The following is a 21,386-nucleotide window of genomic DNA, read 5'->3' on the forward strand; positions in this document are numbered from 1 at the left end:
TCCGGAAGTACCTTATCAAATGGCAAAATTAAAAGCTCAAAAACATCAAACACATCAAACGAGTAGTAAACAACTGTCATATTCCTGAACCTACATGCATAACATACAACGACTTTCTTTTGGAAAACAGCATTGGCCAAAGACGACGCATGCACATAGTACATGTGGTGGGTTGGATATTTACTGCACGCTTTAACTTCCACTTAATATGCGTGTACAACATTTAAGCAAACTATAATAATATTCATCTATCAGATCAGTAATAAACACAATTAAAAAGCACGTGAAAAATACAACTGTCATTTTAACAAGATAATCATTGACTTTGTTTTTTTTTGTATTAGTTGTAATTGGCTTCTAACTAACTGTCAGTAACTGCGATTATTCTTATGTCTGTACTTTTGTTGTTGGGATGTACAAGTACCTGGACACGCTCACTCTGTGTTTTTGTCAGATGTATTTCTATTTGTATTCATCTGATGAGTTAAGCCTTTATTCAACTGGTTTTTATAGATCGTCCTTATGCTGTACTGTGACACTACTGTCCCAGGTTGGGGTGGTTGGGATTCCGCTAACATGTTTAACCCCGCCACATTGTATATGTGCCTGTTCCAGGTCAAGTGCCTGTAATTGGGTGGTTGTCGTTTGTTGATGTGTTACAACTTTGTGTTTCGTTCATTATTGTGTACATAAAGCAGGATATTAGATTTCTCGATTGAATTTTTTACCGTGATTTGTCAAATCGGTGCTTTATAGCTGACTCTGCGGTATGAGCTTTGTTCATTATTGGAAAGCCGTATAATTAATTACCTATAGTTGTTAATTTCTGTGTCATTTGGTCTCGTGTGATGAGTTATCTCATTGACAATTATTCCACATCGTCTTTTAAGCTGGATTTAAACATGTAGTATTAAAGTTGCATATTTGTTAGTCAGTGTATTGGTATTGCTGGGTTGCTGACCTGGTGGCTTTTAAGAATTGTGCCCTTGAAATATGGAAGGCCGTATGATGACCTATAGTTCTGTGTCATTTGGTCTCGTGTGATGAGTGATCTCATTGTCAATCATACTACATCGTCTTTTTTTTTTATCTTAAGCTAAGCTTACACAGTTTTAAATGTTGATCAATCTGTATATTTTGTCAGTGTTTTGGTATTGCTAGGTTGCTGAATTGGTGAGGCTTTATGAATTACGTTCTTTGATTCATTAGTTCAGTTAAATCATTTGAAAAATGTCTGTTTTATTACAAAAATATTAATACATAATCAAAAAATATATAATATCAAAGTACAAAAATATAAACAAAGATCTTAAATTATTATCTGAAAGAGCATTTGTATATGTGTTTGAAGTTTTTTTTATCCAAATATACCAGAAGCACTTAATACACGTGATTCGTGATGGGTACTTCGAGATTGTCGAGCAATCCTGTGACATATGTGCTTAACCAATACACATGATAACACATATTCACTAATAAATAATTAGTACACATGATAAATTCTTGCACTTATTTGCATAATTGAAATCAAATCAATTCAATATTAAGACATAGTAAGAGGTCATGAGTCATTATCCGAGTCACTCGGGGATACGATTGTTTCGATCCTTGCTCTCGATCCAGTTTGATTTGATTGTGATTTCAGTCCATTGATTGTGTATTTGACATTTTGTGAAATATTTATCGAACTCGGTCGCATATTTGTTCTTTCTGGTAAAGGACTGATGGTGGCGATATTGTCCAAAGTCCGAGAATGAGTTTGATGATGATGTCCAGAAGTATTTGCTTTGTTTGAGTCTTTATTCATGATCTCTACAATAGACCAAATTTTGGGTTTTGTATTAGTCGCATTTGAATTATTTTGTCCTACGTTAACTGTCGGACATTCGTTTCGAGTCGCTGGTGACGAATTTGTTAGCCTGTTTTCACATCGGTAAGACGGAGCGGAATATGTGGAGGGTTCTGAATGTACGCTTATTCTACTTCCCGTTCCGATTGATCTGCTGTCTTCTAATTCGATTTCTGCGTCTGAAATATCAGAAATGTCTGAGGTGACTTTTATATCAATGTCTTCGTCATCTGAATCATTTCCAGAACAGCTTATTGATGACATCTTCGATTTATCTACAAATATAAAATAAGAAATTATAAGAAATTATAAATAATCGCTTAGTTGTTGTAATGAGCCGCGTTAACATTTTGGCGCGACGAGAATATTTCAAAATTATATATAAAGCATTATCAATTGTAAGGCTTAAATAAAACCACCAACAATCAATATTCAAAGTATATAACATATTTGTTGTGTTCACAAACAGAAGAATATCAGTAAAAATGAACCAAATTTATTTATAATTAATAAAATCTTTTGGAAAATATCTTCTTTTTTTTAAATTGATCAATAGTTTCGTGTTAAGTATTAAAAAAGGACCAAACATATGATATTTATTTTAAACTATTTTCAAACCGATCATATGTTTCATGGCCATATTGGGCGGAGGCAATGCACTCGTATTAACGATATATATTTTAAAACTTTGCTTTGTGGTCTTTATTTATCTTGTAATTTAATAATCCAAAGGTCCGACCGATAAATCAAATTCTAAAAGCCAATAAATTTTACTTTTTGACATGGCATCTGTTTATCCATATTAAAAAGCTCTATAATCATGTTAATAATTCATACCCTGTTATTACTGTAATAATATGAAAATTTGAATATCATACATAATATAAATTATTAGTCTAGATAAACGTAGAATGTATCTCCATTTTATCAATTTAGAATTTATTAGTTTAATGGTAGCATTATTTGTTAAGGATGATAAAATTTGACGAAATCTGACAGTTTACATCTTTAAACTGTAATTGAAGACTTGACAGTTGAATGAAAACACTTCTCGTAATTTATCGCGGTATTTAATTCCAGATCATTAATCAACGTCTCTAAAACGTTTATATTATAGGTGAAAAATAAAATATGTTATCACTACATTAAATCACTCAGGAACTTCATTACCATTTCTAATAAGGGTAATCCTACCCGAGTCTTGTCGGATAGGGACATGATAACATCTCCGGCAAAATACGGGCGAACAAACAAATCTGAGATGTGTGATATTTAATTTCGTGTAGGTAGAAAGAAGCTTTTTCATTAAGTTGGATCATCGAATCGTTTTCCTTTAAAAAAGGACAAGATATCAAAGATAAAGGTGACAATGTCGTGTTCCGCCTCGTTTTCATATAACAAGGAAAAGGAGATTTGTCACGGATGAATGCATGTGTATGCTAGGTTGATTATTCATTTATTAAAATCAATAAAATGTCAAAAGAGTTAAAATTGTATAAAGATTTCAATTTACCAAAACAGCCAACCAGTGAGAACCTGCTGTGTAATTTATTCAAAAAACGCGCGGGTTGTAAAATGGCAAAAAACTTATGTTTTCGGACTCGATAGGCATGTTTAATTTCAAGAAACAAAATTTTCATTATCATTCTTGAATACATTATTAAACAAAAGAAAAGATATGTTTTAAAACATCTGACAAGACTTTCTGTTAGGGTGTATCCTTTTTCAATAGAAATTCACAATAGTATTAATGTGGATAACATGATAACACTAGTTTATCATATAATTATAAGTAAAATAAATAAACAAAAAATAAAAATTGAAAACAAAAATCTCTTTTTGAAAATGTATCATTTTCTTTTTGAAAAATAATATGATATCCATATGAAAGTTTATATAACGTTTTTTTTTTATTACAATATTTTTTTGAAACAAAAAGTATTGCATTAACATGAAATTTTAGTTCCGAAAATTGAATATTTTTTAACTAAATCTTTCCATTACATTTTTCTAATTTTGTTTTAAAAGGTTTAAATTCAAAATGACAAAAATACTAAAATATACGGTACTCTCATATGTATAAAAGTTTAAACAAGCAGATGCATGTATTTTGTTGAAGAACATCGATCAGAAACATTATCTTGATGACATTTTACTATCAATTTATTTCTATCTTTCAATATCCTATCTATATTTTTAAAAAAATCTGATTAAAATGCAAGATGTCAAAATTAATCGTTATTAATTTGCATCAAATCATTACGTCTATCCAAGGTTAGTTTGGTAATGAACCTTTAACGTGGGATAGGTGTTATGCAAAATTTACAACTTCATGAAAAAAAGAAATACGAAACGAATTTTGAATTATAAATACGGACATGGTGTTCCTGTGGTGTCACTCGACACCTTTAAGCGACAATTATTAATAGCAGAACAAGAAACCTCAATAGTATACAATGTAAATTCTTTAAGTGACAACACTGATATAAAAGATTTAAATCTTAAATAATATCAAATATTAATGTGTGTCGCCTTATTATATTCGCAAAATACATTAACATTTTTAAATAATGTTTTATAATAAAATACACAATGACTTGAGAAAATTAGAATATTCAATTTATGTAAGTCTATAACCTTTTGAGATGTTTATCTCATAATTTGTTGTAACTTTATAGTTTCCGAGATTAATACTACTCATAAAATTTTGCCGATGTTTCAAGTATTGAAATAAAAAGGGGTTTGAACGACTTAAACAAAGCCGATCTGTTGTCGAGATAAGATCGCTTGTCAAATTTGAATACCTTTCACCATCAACGAAGAAATAGATGCCGACTAAAATCGTATACCGTATTACAAATTTAAAAACTATATATGACAGAGCTAAATATGTCAAGGGAATTTGATGATCGGCTGCCGAGTTTTATGTTTCCTGTAAAGCGGCGTTTTTCATTTGCTGTATCGTGTTAAATTTTTGTTGATCAACAGTAAATTCGACATAAAACTCTGATTTCTACTGTCGGAGACTTTGTGGTCCAATTAGGAGCAATTATGGAAATTTGCTGTTTGCAAATTGTCACAAGATGGCAGATTTTCAATATCTGTCTTACATTTTTATAATCGCATATTCAATCTTGTCCGATATGTTATTTATATGTTAATAATGATCCTGACTTTTCTTATCGTATTTTATTTCATTTTTATTTGAAATATATTTTCAATATGATTGGTCAGATATCCCGAAAAGGTCATCCGATTGGAAGTAAATACTGACCTTCATTTTCATTGGTTCTTTCTTCGCCATCTGTTTCAAAATCACTGTCATCTAAATCTCTATCTTTTCCGTTCCATCCCGTTTTACTTTCTTTTTTAAGCCGCCGTCTGGCGTTTGCAAACCAGGTTGAAACCTGAGTTAGTGTCATTTTTGTAATAATTGCAAGCATGATCTTTTCACCTTTTGTGGGATATGGGTTTTTACGATGCTCGTATAGCCATGCTTTGAGCGCACTTGTTGTTTCTCTAGTGGCGTTCTTTCTTCTTGCAGCGTTGTTGAGATCAAGACCACCGTAGCTGTAATACAAATAAATCAAAAAATTAGTACTGTTTTTTTTCAATTTCTTATTTTTAATTATTTTATTATTTATTATTCAAGAACAAATACGTGTTAATAGCATTACTTTTGTTTTTGTTTTGTCTCTAGAATATAGTCATAGTACACTGAGAGAGATCAAATGAATTTTCACTTTGGAATTATGAAAAATGAAAATATGCTAGTTTGCTCGCTGGTGGGAGGGGGTCATTTTCTATCAAATCACATATATCTTTTCTTTCTTTTTTCTTATATAAAACCCTTTAAAAAATTTTGGAACTTGTTTGTCATGAATAAAAGCGATGGCATAAATATCAGAAAAATCCATAGACAAACTCATTGAGTAAAACAAGCATTACTGATCTTGGGTTCGAGTGTACCCGATAAGGCTCATTGCTAATACGCCTTGTGTTCTAACTGAGAAAAAATCCTTACAGTTCTCTTAGAGACGATAAACAACAAGGACATGCTCAATGCATACAATTGTAAGTATCTTACTTTTGTGACTTTTTTATAACAATATGTTCCCTTTTCACAATTTTGAGAATTGTCCATAAAATCTAAAGAGAGTTACAAAGCACTATTACACTTGTAAAAGGGATATATAAAAGCGTCAAATTTCGTAATTAAGCTGTTAATATTATAATTCGATTATTTAACATTCACCTAAAATAAAGTAGGATTTTTTATTATGTTCATCAATCATAGTATGTCAATAATAACATTGAACAGATCGATTACAGACAAATTAGGGAAAACAATTTACGACAACTTAGTCGAAAAAAAAAAAAATATAAAAAAAAAAATAGTGTCGTCTACTTAGTCTACTAGTATTTTTTTTTTATATAACTGTTTTGTTAAGGGGCCAGCTGAAGCCCGCCTCAGGGTCGGGATTTTCATGTTGTGTTGTAGACCCATTTGTGCCTTTTTGCTGTGTTTTGCTCTTTGGTCAGGTTGTTGTGTCTTTGACACATTCAACATTTCCATTTTTAATTTTATATCATTTGATATAACATTTTGATATGCCAGCACATAAGTAAGAAGGGATCGTGTTAACGTGAGGCACTGTGAAAAACATGACATTGACGATCTTGTCATATAGTTACATGCAGCAACATGAAATAAACATTCTTATTATAATGTCAGTGCAGCAACATGAAATGAACATTCTTATTATAATGTCAATGTAGCAATATGAAATGAACATTCTTAGCAACATGAAATGAACATTTTTATTATAATGTCAATGAAGCAGCATGAATTGGACATTCTTGTAAAATATACCAATGGGCAGACAAATAGACGTTCTTTTCGTAGCACAAAAATACACAATTAATAACAAATAAACTAAGGGACTTTCTGTCTTATATAGCCAAAAATATAAAATTAATTATATAATTATATTTACAATTTGTTGTTTTTAACATTTTTTCGAATTACCTGTCTCATTTCAACCTATTCATGCAATTTGTTTAAAATGTTAGTTTGACACAAAAGTTGCTCGTATTTACCAAATTATTAACATTAATGAGAATATCATTTTAAAAAGCGTCAGTGGGCCTGTTTGACAACAAATCTATAAGAAATTATCTACTTACAAGGATGCATATGGATGGCAAGCTAGCATTGGGTCAAACGGATACATGACTTGAGATTGTCCTGGTATCCCTTTCCATTCTGGGGAACCAGTCAAGTGTCCTGGTGGACTTCCCTGAAAATAAAGACAACAATCAGTTACGATGCACATGCACACGTGTATTTCGACAGAAGACTTTTTAATTGTCATTACAATGCATATGTGTACAGTAGAGTAAGTAATAAACAACAAAGTAAAAGCGTAGAAGCGCTGAACAGAGGCAGACATCTTTTTATGTTTCAATCAGGCGAGCTTTGATATCACACTTGATGTTTATTTGATATTGAAAATTTTAATATATATATATATATGTTATGTTATATTATGTTAAGTGTTGTCATGTTGCTGTCTCGATGCTAAAAAAAAATTAAAACTGCAAACTTAGATAACTAAATAAACAGAAAAATAACAACTGGAAAAATCTATGTGCTATCACAAATGTTCACCTTAAATAACCCTACTGAACTCGTAAATCATATCAGCTATTAGGGACATGGTATAGATTACAAATTATGTCCAAGGTGAAAATATCATGCATTTTGTCACTTTGTAATTAAAGAAATGCGACACCTACCATTGGATAGAAAGCTGATGGCTCTACACCAAGTCCGTTTGGTGTTAATGGGCCTTGACCATACAAGGACTCTGGTAATCCGTTCATTCTTGGTAAAAAGTGTAATAACGGCAGCCCTGATTCGTGCAACAATGCTCTAGCTTGCTCCATCGTAGATGGCGCTGTCGGTGAATGTGAGGATTTAGTTGATAACATTACCTGAAAAATCAAAAGAGAAAATATAATGAAAAAGATTGTTTTTGGTATTTCCACGGGAAATACTGGAAATAGAATTCTTTCCATTGAAGACAAAAAGAGGTTAAGTAGATAGAAATCATGTATATAAAGAACAAAACTAATTTTATTTTGTTAGAACCTTCAATAACTTGAATCAAAACTAAAAGGGGGTTGAACTGGGTTACCGTGTTGATTAATTCCTTACATTAGCTATACACGATTTTTTTGAATTTCCAACCTGAGCCGATGACTTGTGCATACTGAGCTTTATTTTTAATTCGAGTGACCAGAAGAAGTGAAGCGAAATGGTATATATCAATTAAAAAAGAAGTTTAAACGAAACCACTTTACAAAAATAATATTCACAGAAGCATTGAAAGCAGTTTAAAATAATTATAACCTAGTTTATGCAATTTGTAAAATTATCCTTTATTGTAGCAATAATAGCATCAATATGTTACATGACTTTATGTTGTAATTCATATGAAAAGATTATTTGAAAAGATGTTACATGTACATATGCAGTAAAATGATAAAAAAAAAAATCTGCCATAAAGAATCAATTATTTGCAGATGACACGTTTTGTATTCTTCCTATCATTTTTAATCTTTGCGTGATTTTAATTATTTCATTATCGATAATAACATTTTTATTTAAAAAAAAATATGTAATTTGAAATTGTAGTGCCGCATCTAAAATATAAAATCCTATTGAAATCCGATAATCACAATTGAGCTTTAAGACCGACATGAGATTCAAATGAAAATTTTATGTTATATTTATTTATCATCTAATTTGTTTTGTTAAGGTGCATTGATTTATTAATTTTAGCGTCAATTAACACTGTATGAAATCATATGTTTACATGCAGACGTTCCGTGTGTATTGCTGTGCATTCAATTGCTTCATGTACTACATGGGCGGGTATAATTTTTCCAATTGATTTTGTATTGTTGTTTAGGATTTTATATGCGCTATCAATTGTAAAATCTGGTTTAATGTTCCGTTCCATGCGTTATGCAACAATATTAGTATGAAATTTGTATAAAAAGATATATGGCGTTTTGATCAAATATCATTGGTTTCTCTAGATTTATTGCAGAAAATTAAAGATAACTATTTTATCATCACTTTATTGCTGCAAATTGCGTCGTTTATCGGGAGTTTTGCTCGATATTTTTTGTTTAATCGAAAAATTAATAATGTAAAATTACCATTGTCTATGGGAAGCAAATTAGTAGCATAATAATATAATAAAATTGAAATATAACTTTCATTGGACCTAAATTTAAGCGATTTCAAACTAAATAAAGGAAAAATATAATGGAAAACGTGTTATAAACACATAAAAATATTCCTGCTTACAGTAAAATTTCAGACTTTAAAATGAAATTGAAAATGAAAAACCCTTCATAGCACTTGACTATATTAAAATGTTTTTTAAAATAAAAAAGAAAACACTTTATACTGCAAGTATGTTTTTAAAAATCAGAGATATTAATGAGAAGATACTCGAGAATATCTCTGTATATTTTTTGTTTTTTTTTATTGAAAAATAAATAAATAAATAAATAAATAAAATGGTTAGGACGTCAGTCGGTCAAACACAGAAAATAGCACACCATAGTCGAAACGAACATAGACAAACTAATAGACAAAGTAAATACAAATAAATATATACTAAGAACTGTCCGAGCAACACAAATAATGTACAAATATTAAATAAATTAATAAAGGAAAAGAAAAAGAAAGAAAAACCACAAATAACATTACAATATCAATTACATTTTTAAATAACAGTAAATTAAATTTATGGTCTATACCGAAATTGAAGAGTTCGTCATATTCTCCTAATAAGTTTAGTTCCTCAATTGTAAAAGATTTCAACAATTTATAATTTTTCATAGTTATTTCTTTAAAAAAAGATTAAACGAAGAAAGGAAAATATTTATACGTGTTAATTTATACCCTTGATGTTTATAAAAACCGTTGTGTTAAACCACAAATATGTACTCGCACTTTCTTAAAGTTTTAAAATCTTTGATCATCTTAAAATGAAAACATGATCAGAAAGTAAGAAAATAAACGGAAATTAAAAATAGTTTTCAATGTTATTTAATAATTAGATCTTCTTTAGAACTAATTGTCTGAGAAAGCGATTGTTCTTTTTTTTTTATTATGTGTGGTTCTTTTTTACACTTTGAGAAATACAAATGTCTGTGTCTTTTAAAATTAGCTTGCGTATTAATGAAGACTTTAACCTGTATGACTCCAATGTTTATAATATTTGTTTTCGAAATAAAATATGATGTATAGATATCCATGATATAAGAAGATGTGGTATGAGTAACAATGAGACAACTCTCCATCCAATATAAATGTTCCTTTACAGTAAATTCAAAATTTAATATATTTTTAATTCTTCACTGAATACAATAACCATTTCAAATAGCAACTGAAGAACTACCGCCTTCTTGACTGGACACTTGTCTGTCACTTTTTCATTAATAAGTCAGATTTTTATTTCATATGATAGACTTATACAAAATCGAATACATTTCTAAACTATTTTAGTCAGTGCCTTTATTGAGCAATCTTTAGAATGCTAAAACGATATCCATGTCCGTACAAAACAAATGTACCGTCATGTTTGATTATAAATGTTTTATACTATTTCATTGAATTCTGTTTTGTAGTTGCTTTATATATTCCAATTATTTTTATGAATTTTTAAAGACGAAATAATCTTCAGTGGGTTTTTGTTAAGGAAATTGTAAACGAGTTATGCAGATCAGTGTTGAAACAGTTTATATTTTACTTTTAATAAAAAGGTTACTCGAAGTCCATTATTTCTGTATTTTCAAAACGACTGTTTTTTTAATAAATAAAATATGCTTTAATATTCTTGTCAAAATCTTAACACCCTACACCCAAACTACGAAAAAAAGTTAATGCGCTTTGGTTAATCGTAAGTTTGTGTCGTTTTGTTTATTAATATAAGGCAGAGAATATGAGTTATACTCTTTAGTTTCTGTACATTTCGTAATTCAACTTATATCTGAAAAAATACTTAGGGGTAAACAACTTGTTGATTTAGGCTTATGTGTTCTCTTATAGATGTAATACATGCATCTATGGTCCTCTTACACGGGCTACAGCGCTCGTTTCTTGTCTCTTTACAACTTAAGAGTAAGATGAGACACAGCATGAGTGTAAACATTACTAGAAAACACTGATTGTCACACATCACGATTTTTTCGTATCAAAAGCATGCAGAAATATATTTTACCATAGTATAATAAATACATTCAATTTGTAATACTCTGGTCAAATATTAACAATTAACAAACGAACAACAAATATTCCTATATGAAATATTATATAAATATTGTGTTGTTATATAAATCTTAATGACTTGTTATAAAATTAGAAAATACTATAGTACCAGAGAGGGAGAAAAATCCCAAACACAATGTACTAAAGACTGGTCCCTTAAAACAGGAACATATATATTAACGATATACTGTTCCCAGCTTAAAAGCATGAAAAATGCAAATCCTATTTTACAATAGTACCAGAGAGGGAGAAAAATCCAAAACACAATGTACTAGACTTGTCCCTTAAAAGCATGTAAAATCCAAACCCTATTTTAAAATTATATATTGTTGCATTGTGTATGTCAATACAGTGTGAAGAGATGAGGTTATCATTTTGTGGAAATTAAAAAAAATCAAAATTCAAAAATTGCAAAGTATTACAAGTAAGAGTCAACTTTCATTCAATCATCACTTAAAGATGTGAATATGTTTACATCTATATAACAAGTTAAACAAAAAAATACTTATGAAGTAAACACATACTTTCTTGAATTTAAAGTTTTCTTACTAATTAATTACCTGTGATCCTGGCATTGCTGCTGTACCTGCATGAGTATATTGATGTGCAAAGGCCATGCTGAGTAAGTCCAATCAACCAAAAAATATTGTCATCAACATGAAACAATAATGCACGGATAAAAGTTAGTATAACGTTTTATGAAATTGATAATCGGTCCTCTGTCCGCATGAACTCTGAAGAGATAGTACTTTGTTTTATCACGAAGGTTAAAAGTACCCGACTAATTTTGGGTATTGGGTTTGTCTCAGATAAGCAAGATTATGTCAACTGCCGATTGGGTATTTAAAAAGATAAATGAAGGGTGTTCACACTATCTCTTCTTTGATAAAATCTTTGGTGCGAAAGAGATGACAACTTTTATCTCCGCCCCTTTTACGTTTCGGGTGCATCAAGATTTATGACTTTTTGTCGATTTTAGGCGTGAGTTACGGTACAGCTAATAACCGACGTTGATTCGTCAGTTCCGATTCACGAATCTACCGTAGTGTATCGTAAACAGCTGGGATTATCCATTTAAAATTAAAAAGTGTCTGACATATAATTAATCAATTAAACCTAATACCTGATTGATAAATAAGTGATTGAAAGAGTTGTAAATTTCTTTTATTAATGTCAATAACCTAATTATTCGAATGATCATTCGGAACAGTAAAATGCCCTAGGGTCTCAGGTGTCACCGGTAAACCTGAATTAAAGGATATGTAAGGCAATCCGGGTAGATGTTGTAAAACTGACCAGAGATGGCCAGTTATATCAGATACCATGTAATGTACATTGTTAAACAATACTTTAATCACATGTCAATTTCATATTTATGATTAATGTGGATTAAATAACTGTTCTTGGTACATGTTTCAATTTAAAGTTTTATCAGCAGAATCAAGATGGAAATGGCTGATTACCAAATTGGGACATGCTGATCTATTGTCTGATTAAAATTGAATTTTAAAATTAATTGAAATGATTTCATTTTTTTGTTTTCAAACATATGACAGGATAATAAAACAAAAATGTCAACATATTTACTGACATATTTTTAATTTTTCAATTTCACTTGGAGCAGAAAAAGCTAAAATATGGTCCATAAACATGTATTAAATTTCAATTTACTGGTCAAAAATATAAGTCTTTGACAGCTAAATAACAGATACATTATATAAAAAAAATACAAATTTACAGCATCTACTTTAATTCAATTTGAAAAAAATATATAAATAGTCTTTTTTTTTATAAAAATAGATACCCCGTTAAAACAGTAAAAAAAAATAATTATATAATACACATTACAGAATTTAAATTCAAATAATAGACTTATTTTTTTAAATTTAAGTTAATGAATATGACCGAATGAAAGAATGCACCCCGCTAATTATTTAACCACACTACAATGAAAAAATGTTTTCATTTTTTTAATAACAAGTGTGGAAAGAAACTTTAATGTAATTTTTTTTGTGTTTTTTCCAATTACTTTGTTTAAAAATTATTTATAGTATTGTTTTATTTATTTTCCATTTCTCACTAATCAGAAAACAAAATTCACTATTTCTAACAAAGATTTATTTTTAAAAGCAATTCACTAATTCTTCTAATTTCAGCTATTTGAAACAATAAAACAAATATCCCACCTAATTTCAAGCCATGCAGCATTTTGCATATTCACAGCTGCATCATTGGACTATAGTTTTGTTTTTTGTCATGTGAATTCCCGGTTTATCCAAATTGAGAGATTTTCTCAAAATGTTTAGCATAATTCTTTTGAATAACAATTGAATCACAAAACTAAGAAAACAGATAAAGGAGTAGGTCCGGTAAGACCCCTTTTTGGCCCCAAAATATAACAGTTTTACAAAATTGTTAAAATGTAAACTTTTAGTTATTTATTGGACAGTTGAATGCTTCTGCTACATAAATATGGGCTGTTTTTTTGACAATACAATGCACATATATCGGGTTGTAGCACCATTAAGTCATGCTAAATTACTGAAATCTTCAAAATTCTATCATTTTAGTTAAATTTTAGACGGTTTCCGTGTAAAACGAAAGTGGCCGCATTCGTGTTCATCCTTAATATTGAAATGTAAGTTGTATTTTATGATAATACATAACATATATAAAGGTTGTGGATGAACACGGATGCGGCCAGTTTCATTTTTGACAAAAACCATCAGAAAAGTGACGTTTTTTGGCATATTTGAGAGATTTTTCATATTTGAGCTTTAATCGGGTCTATTTTAATGACTAAATTAGTTAAAATCTTTCACAAAAACTAATTGAATCAAGTGAAATAGACACTTAAGTGTTTAAAAAGTGGTCAAAATCTTTCGTCAGATGAAACTGAAATTTGAGGCCAAAATGGGTCTTTACCGGACCTACTCCTTTAATAAATAAAAATAAATTTAAAATGTGGACCACAAAACAATTATTCAAATTTTTCTAAGATCAGCATTCAGTGAGACTTTGATAAAATATTGAATCTGAAATCTGAATCTTCAGTCTGAAATTTGGAAAAGAATGTATTTATTTCAATGCTATCTCGGTCAGTCAGTGATCTTTTTTTTAATTTATGTATAATAGTTAAACCTTTAACTGTTTCTGCCAGTAAAATTGCAGTTTTTTCCCGTACCACAAAGTTATTTACAGTTACTGAATCACATAGTTATTGTGTCTTTTTGATATGTATTTTGAGTGGTTGCTGAATTATTGAAATGTATTCTACATCCCTTTGCATTCATATTTTTTTTTAAATCGTCACCATGCTAAATTTTATATACTCATTGACAACATATTTGTATCTTCAAAACTTGAATTTGAGTTTGTCTTTGATATTTGCAGAAAACATCTTAAAAGAAAGTAACAAAAACAACAATTTTGAACATAAATACTATGTTCATGTATTAAACAGAACAGCAAAAAGCAAATGTATAAAAAAGAAGATGATGTATGACTGCCAATGAGACAACTATCCACAAAAGACCAAAATGAGTGCTTGCATGGTAAGGACTATTCCAGTATAACATATCCTACATGTAATTTACATGTATGTTTGTTATTTGTACAAGCACTATCTACTCTCTGTAAGATAATTAATTTTCTATATATAACACTGAATTTTATGGACCTTATATATTTAATCCTTTTGAATGATGGGAGCTTCATGTTCATTTTTTTTTTAATTGCACATAAAGCGATACAAATATTTATATCAGCATCATCTCGCGTTTCTCAATAAAGAAAAATACTATAAAAAATAGAAAGAAGCGATACGTGCGACAATTGTCAAGAGAGTGGTTGTCTGCGCAGAGAACTTCAGTAGTTTATTTCGACCGAACATTATACACATTATACCCCACTACCCACACATTCTGACAGTAGTTTCACACAATATTAAATGTTCTTAGACATTTCATATGTTTCATCAAAAGACGTACATGTAGTGCATGAACAGGAATATATAGAGTAAAGTAAGAACTTGAGATATGTCGTAATATGCTTCACAAAATCTAGTTAATACCAAAAATGAAGTAAACAAATCTTTTGTTTTTAAACATGCACCAACAACAAAATCAAAATAGAAAACAAATAATCAACTTTTTTTTTATTTATCACCAGCAAGTATGGCATTCCTAAATGAAGTTTTAATGAGACAGATATATTATTATTTCATTAAGGATACAAATTGTAATTAAGACAACATACATAGCCATAAACATGTAGGTCGGTGCATTACGTTTGCGCGCATTTCCGTTACATTTTTGTGCCAAAACATCATTACGTTTGCGCGCAGCTTTTGATATACCTTTGCACTTATTTATTTGACCGGTAAACTCATGCAAATGCAGGTAATAATACTTTTTCATTTATTTATTAATTTATTCAATAAATTCAATTTATAAATAATAATATATATACTATTAGACCATACCATAACTTCAAATTGCATCTTTATTCAATTCTTTTAGAAGGGGAAAACTTGTATATTATATCAGTGCCTGCTTTAGGAATATAAAAAAGGAAGTGTGTTATGATTGCCGATGAGACAACTCTTCACCAAACACCAAAATTACATTATCAACAAAAGGCCACCATAAGGCCTTCAACAATAAGCAAACCCATACCACAATCAATATAAAATATCCGAAATGACAGTTGTAAAATAACGAAAATAGGAAAACTAACGGATAGATGTCAGTACCTCATTGGTTGTGTGTATTATTGTTGTCCTCGCATGATACATAAATGTATATACATTTATTTTTATCGGTTAACATATGAAATGTGCTATTTTTTTCAATAATGCATGACAGAATCTTATGTAGTTGGATTGAACGAATTTTTCGCAATTTTACTAAGACGGCTTCATGAAGCAAACTTGCGTTTGTGAAAACTAGTATACGAGAAGATCCGAATAGTCCCTACACATATACTGTTTATCTCTTGACCCTACTATATATTTATATATATACGCCATATTCTACATTATTTTTCAGAAAATGTGGTTTCACGATGAAGCACTTTTTTGCCTGTAGAAAGTCAGGAATATGACAGTTGTTTTCCATTCGTTTGATGTGTTTAAGATTTTGTTTTTGTCATTTGATTTTAAACTTTTCGTTTTGAATTTTCTTCTAAGTTCGGTATTTTTGTGTCTGAATGCAATTTACACAGTCTATTGCCAATGAAACAAAGCAACACATTACAAAAACCCAGACACAAAATAAGGACACCACTTAAAAAACAAATCATTATTTGTAAATGAAGAGACTTCAAAAATTAAAATAAAGGATTATGCTAATATGAATTTGATATTATTCCCATGTGTCCTCTAAACACTCCAAGTGAAGCCTCGCTCAGAAATCGGGAACAACACCTTAAAGAGTGCAGTATCCTTATATATAATATATTTATTTTAATAGGTGTGCGAAAACTTTAAACATTTAAGTCAAATGGGTAAAACCGATCTCTGTTATTTTTTTCACTGAATGATACACTAATTAAATTCTTAAAAAAGGAAAGAAAAACTACTTTCCTCTGTATTATAATTTATCGACAAATCAGAGCGATGCGCATCTCAAACATCTTAACTCATTTTTATTAATGATGTTTTAAATCACCTTATTTAAACCGTGTATATTGTTACCCTGTAATTACAATTTTACTTTTACCGATAATCTATAAGGCTATTCAATTTCATGTTTAACCAAATTTTGATTTTTATCTAGGCGCAATTTCACACTATACTTATCAGTCCCGACTCGTTGTATAAACAAAATAAGACTACTTAAGACACCGTTGGTCTACAGTCTAATACAATCATATACAAAGTGTGGTCAACGCTCAACAGTTAAGAAAAACAATTATGCCAAACTACAATTTAAATCGAACAAATTGATAAGTGTATTATCTTTTGAGCATTACCGCCGACACATTGAAGCAGATTGTATTCGTCTGCTGGAACAAACATGGTTGTCACATGTATATTAATCACAAGAAATGTCCAAACAGCTCACCATGTTTGGCTACAATAATAAGCCAAAGATTAAAACAACTACATAGCTGTGGCTATAACAACTAGTAATGAATGTCCAGTCTATTTTTGTCCTGTTGTTTTGCTTTGTTTCAATGTACTGTAGCAATTAAGTATGTAATACTTGAAATCAGGATACAAAACCTATTCCTACACTTGAAAAAAACTTGGAAGAGAACTTTTATTGTTGTTCTTCATCTTAGTGAGATTTCAATATGAATAGAACACAAACATCACTGCAGTTACAAGACCGGTAACCGTGCTCTGTATTCAGCAAACTCCCTAACTGTTGATCATGCCGTATCAGTTTGTAGTGGAGAATAATGATTGAAGTATTTTGGCTACTTAACTTCCAGTAGCAAATAGTTCATGCATTTCACATAAACTAGGGGGAAGTGAGGAATTCAGCTGCAAATGTACATAAAATATCAACAAAGTAAAAATAATTCGAAAAGAAAAATCTTCCAAATAGTGTCATAGATTTCTGAAAATCGTCATATCCTCTCTTTTATGCTGTTGTTTTTCATCGTGGTTTCTTATCGCACGCATTGGGTTTACGAATTATATATGAGCACACTTATAGTTCATATACGTTTTTTTTTTGTTTTTTTTATCTAAGACGCGGAAATGAAGGGCACTTTTATACCTATAATGATATTACCACTTGTAATTGAATCAATGATACTATGATTCATTTGATATTATGAAAAATTAACGCATTTCTACGACGAAGAGAAGAAAACGTCTTCAGCGACTTTTCGGCTCTTTGTTTTACGAAAAAAAAAACACGACTGCGGCCATTTAATGTTTCAAGAGCTTCAAAATTAAATGAATTAAATTCTATATCAATTAAATGATTGGTAAAACTGTTTCTTCTTGACTTTTAATATACTTTTTGGTAGTTTTATATGGTGTTCACGCTTTGTCATAGCAAAAAATGAAGAATAAAAGAATCGTGAATTTAAATTTGAGAAAATATTCTTTGTAAGGAGATATCAGACATTTCCATTCTACGCCTGTCGGGGTTCAGATAATATTTAATAGTAATTTTATCATTAAGACAAGTAAAATAATGGGGTTTTATTTATTTTATGAATATTAATACAAACATTATTCTTCGCACTGTCATGTGTGTACGGTTTGGGTTCTCGTCACCGTCTTCAATTTACACGAAAAACTATCATTAATTCCTTGCTTATGGTTTGTATTACACTGAAAACACTGTCTTCACAGATACGAAATGATCTTTTTGCGACCTCATATATTTTTCAAAATATCAAATTACTTAAAGTAAACAACGTATGTTTTCATGACGGTAAAATGAGTATGATAAGTTAACCACATAACAGACTTCGAGTAGATTTAATAATTTACAAGAAAAATATTAAAACATGGAATTATCCTATTAAATCTATTTAGCTTGAGGGTGGTGTTTACAATGAGTGTCAAACAACCCCGAAATCATCCGAACGTAAAGTCACCCAAAACAGAATTTAAAGCCCTCATTTTGCTATCTTTTTGATCAAATTTAATAAAATTAATTTTAGACTGGGACAGTAGTTGTTCTCTTTTGTGTGTTCTTAACTCTTCTTGTATTTAATGGACGTTTAATACCCGATTCTCAGATTATGATAACATAGACAAAAAATTTATACAGTGAGAAATTTTACACGTTTATAATGATGCAATATAAATAAAAATATTTATGACGAAGTTTATTTAGACCACCGTGGAAAAGGCCCAATGAAGAATGTGTTAGGGCAACCTTTTACTATAAAACAGCACGAAATATTCGCAAAATGCAATCATAGTTCATAACAATACTTTACTGTTTACGTGTAGACACAAAAGAAGGTTGTTGCATGTTGATTTTTGGTTTAAAAACAAATGTTGTCAAATTAAACGGTACTACTAAACCAGGTTAATGTCTCTTCAGTAATGATTGAGGCCACAGTATATGAAAACCAAAAGGTGTAAACGAAACGTGGAGTACCTGTTATACTAAAAGGCCCAAAGTATTATTTAGAATCAGAAGACTCAAAAAAAGGTTATAAAAACAATCAGAAAAAAAACCCCACGAACAACATTAACTGTAAAAATAGTCCAGTCTGAAACATTCGAAGCGGTTTTTTTTTCAATTAAAAAATTTCTGGATACAAGTCAGAATACGATTTACTATCACCATTTAGACTTTTGAGCGTTCACAAGTAAAATATTAAAAATCTCGAACTCCGATGTAAATTCAAAAGAGGAAGTCCCTAATCAAATGGCAAAATTTAAAAGCTCAAACACATCAAACGACTGTCATTTTCCTGAATTGGTACTGGCAATTCATGTTTGGGTCCCTGATCTACAAATAATTTCTTATAATTATGCACGCGTAAAAATATTGCTTGACAGTTAAAAATATTTGACATTCATATAGCATTTTAAAAGACGTATCTCAATTTTAGAATACAGATATTTGCATTCTTGATCCTCTGAAGACAGAAGAGAGAATACGAAAACATGGAATTAATTTCTATACATTTTGTGTCTTAATAACTAGCTGTTTTAATGTTTGAAGCAGTTGAAGTATACATATATTCTGTATATATATATGTATGTGCCTCTCCGTAAAGTCAGGAAGGAGCCTTTATTTCAGTGGTTGTAGTTTGTTGCCGTGTTACATATTTGTTTTTGGTTCTTTTTATTCACTAACGTTAGTTTTCTAGTTTGAATTATTTTACATTTATCATTTCGGGGTCTTTTAAAGCTGACTAGTTGCAGTATGGGCTTTGCTTATTGTTGAAGGCCACACGGTGACCTATATATAATTGTTTATTTCTGTGTCATCTTGTGAAGAGTTGTCTCATTAGCAATCATACACCATCTTCTCTCTTTTTTTTTTTATAAGATTAACAATTCAAAATCTTATAAAACTACCAAGACTATAGGGAACGTCTACGAAATAAGTCAGGTAAAATATCACGAGCAACAGATACTAAACTTCTTATGTCCCCAACAACCACAATTTAAGCAGTTTGATATATATGCTATATAAATGAATAATTAGTCAAGAAAACGAGTTTGGAATAGACAGTATTAAAAACGGATTGACTGAAAATCGGATATTACTCGACAGCCTTCACTTCAAATGAATTTATAATAATTTCACTTTAGATAAAAAAAAAAAAAAAAAAAAAGAAAAAAGAAAGAGGGACAGTCACCATCGTGCACGTGGTTCCAGACTTGGGATATGTAGGCGAAAATGTTGCGAGGTTAAATTAATACTAGTTACAACCATATATCCCGCTAATATAGAACACTGAAACACAGAAATACAAGAAAGACAATAACGATCGCTAGCATTCAACAATGTATCTGATGTAATGTAGCATTGTTATATCAATTCATTGCATAAACTTTGAAAAGCTTTTTAATTTTTATGAGAAAAACAAAATTTTACCTCTCAATCTAGTTTTGTATAGCATCATTATTTAGTCAAAATAGAAAGTGTGGACTTTTAATATTCACATCTTAATTTATTCTGAACTACATATAGGATATAAATACAAGTTGTATATGTAAGACTGAAACAGATCTTTGTTCAACTATAATCAGTCTCACTCTGGAACATGACTGCTAAAGTTATCTTGCCCATTTCGTCATGGTGTCGCGGGTCCCACTATCTCTAAAGAAATTAATTATTATATAAACCACTGTCAAGGACTATTTTGTTTTACATGAAGTCGATAAATTGTTGTGCAGTTCGTTTGTTAATTATTAACCTCTTTTTTCCTTTGTTTCAATCTCTACTCCACAAGCAGAATTCTTCCGTGATGAAACATTTAGTACACTGTAAAAGTCGTGCTTAAAAATTAACACTTGTATTACATGTTCAGATCTTAACGTGTTTATGTTTGTTCTTAATTTTTAAACACATTTCTCAGTAAGCAAATACTATCTAAACATGACTGGAATTTAATCACTTTTAATGTGTTCAAAAATAAAAATTTTGAAACTAAACACTTATTTCTAAGTTAAACACGATTCTAAACACAATCCTAAACACATTGTACTGAGACACATTTAGACGTAAACATGGAAAAAGTGCACAAAAG

General features: G+C 30.0%; 1 protein-coding gene across 1 annotated transcript; it reads right to left on the bottom strand.

Moving 5' to 3' along the window:
• Positions 1–1,226: 1,226 nt before the first annotated feature.
• Positions 1,227–12,329, bottom strand: LOC134721447 (iroquois-class homeodomain protein irx-2-like). Its single transcript, XM_063584488.1, has 5 exons — positions 11,762–12,329; positions 7,649–7,846; positions 7,037–7,149; positions 5,124–5,419; positions 1,227–2,124 (listed from the first exon to the last, which is right to left on the bottom strand). The coding sequence occupies exons 1-5, from the start codon at positions 11,816–11,818 to the stop codon at positions 1,562–1,564; spliced, it is 1,227 nt and encodes a 408-aa protein (XP_063440558.1). The 5' UTR covers positions 11,819–12,329; the 3' UTR covers positions 1,227–1,561.
• Positions 12,330–21,386: the final 9,057 nt, after the last annotated feature.

Source organism: Mytilus trossulus, chromosome 6, assembly GCF_036588685.1.
Source record: "Mytilus trossulus isolate FHL-02 chromosome 6, PNRI_Mtr1.1.1.hap1, whole genome shotgun sequence".
In the NCBI taxonomy this organism is placed as follows: Eukaryota; Metazoa; Mollusca; class Bivalvia; order Mytilida; family Mytilidae; genus Mytilus; species Mytilus trossulus.

Excerpts from the sequence above, each read along its gene's own strand:
- LOC134721447 (XM_063584488.1), bottom strand. The coding sequence starts at position 11,818 with ATGGCCTTTGCACATCAATATACTCATGCAGGTACAGCAGCAATGCCA. Across the intron at positions 7,150-7,648 it reads CATCAGCTTTCTATCCAATG|GGAAGTCCACCAGGACACTT; the intron begins GTAGGTGTCGCA and ends CTTTATTTTCAG. Across the intron at positions 5,420-7,036 it reads TGCCATCCATATGCATCCTT|CTACGGTGGTCTTGATCTCA; the intron begins GTAAGTAGATAA and ends TTTGTATTACAG.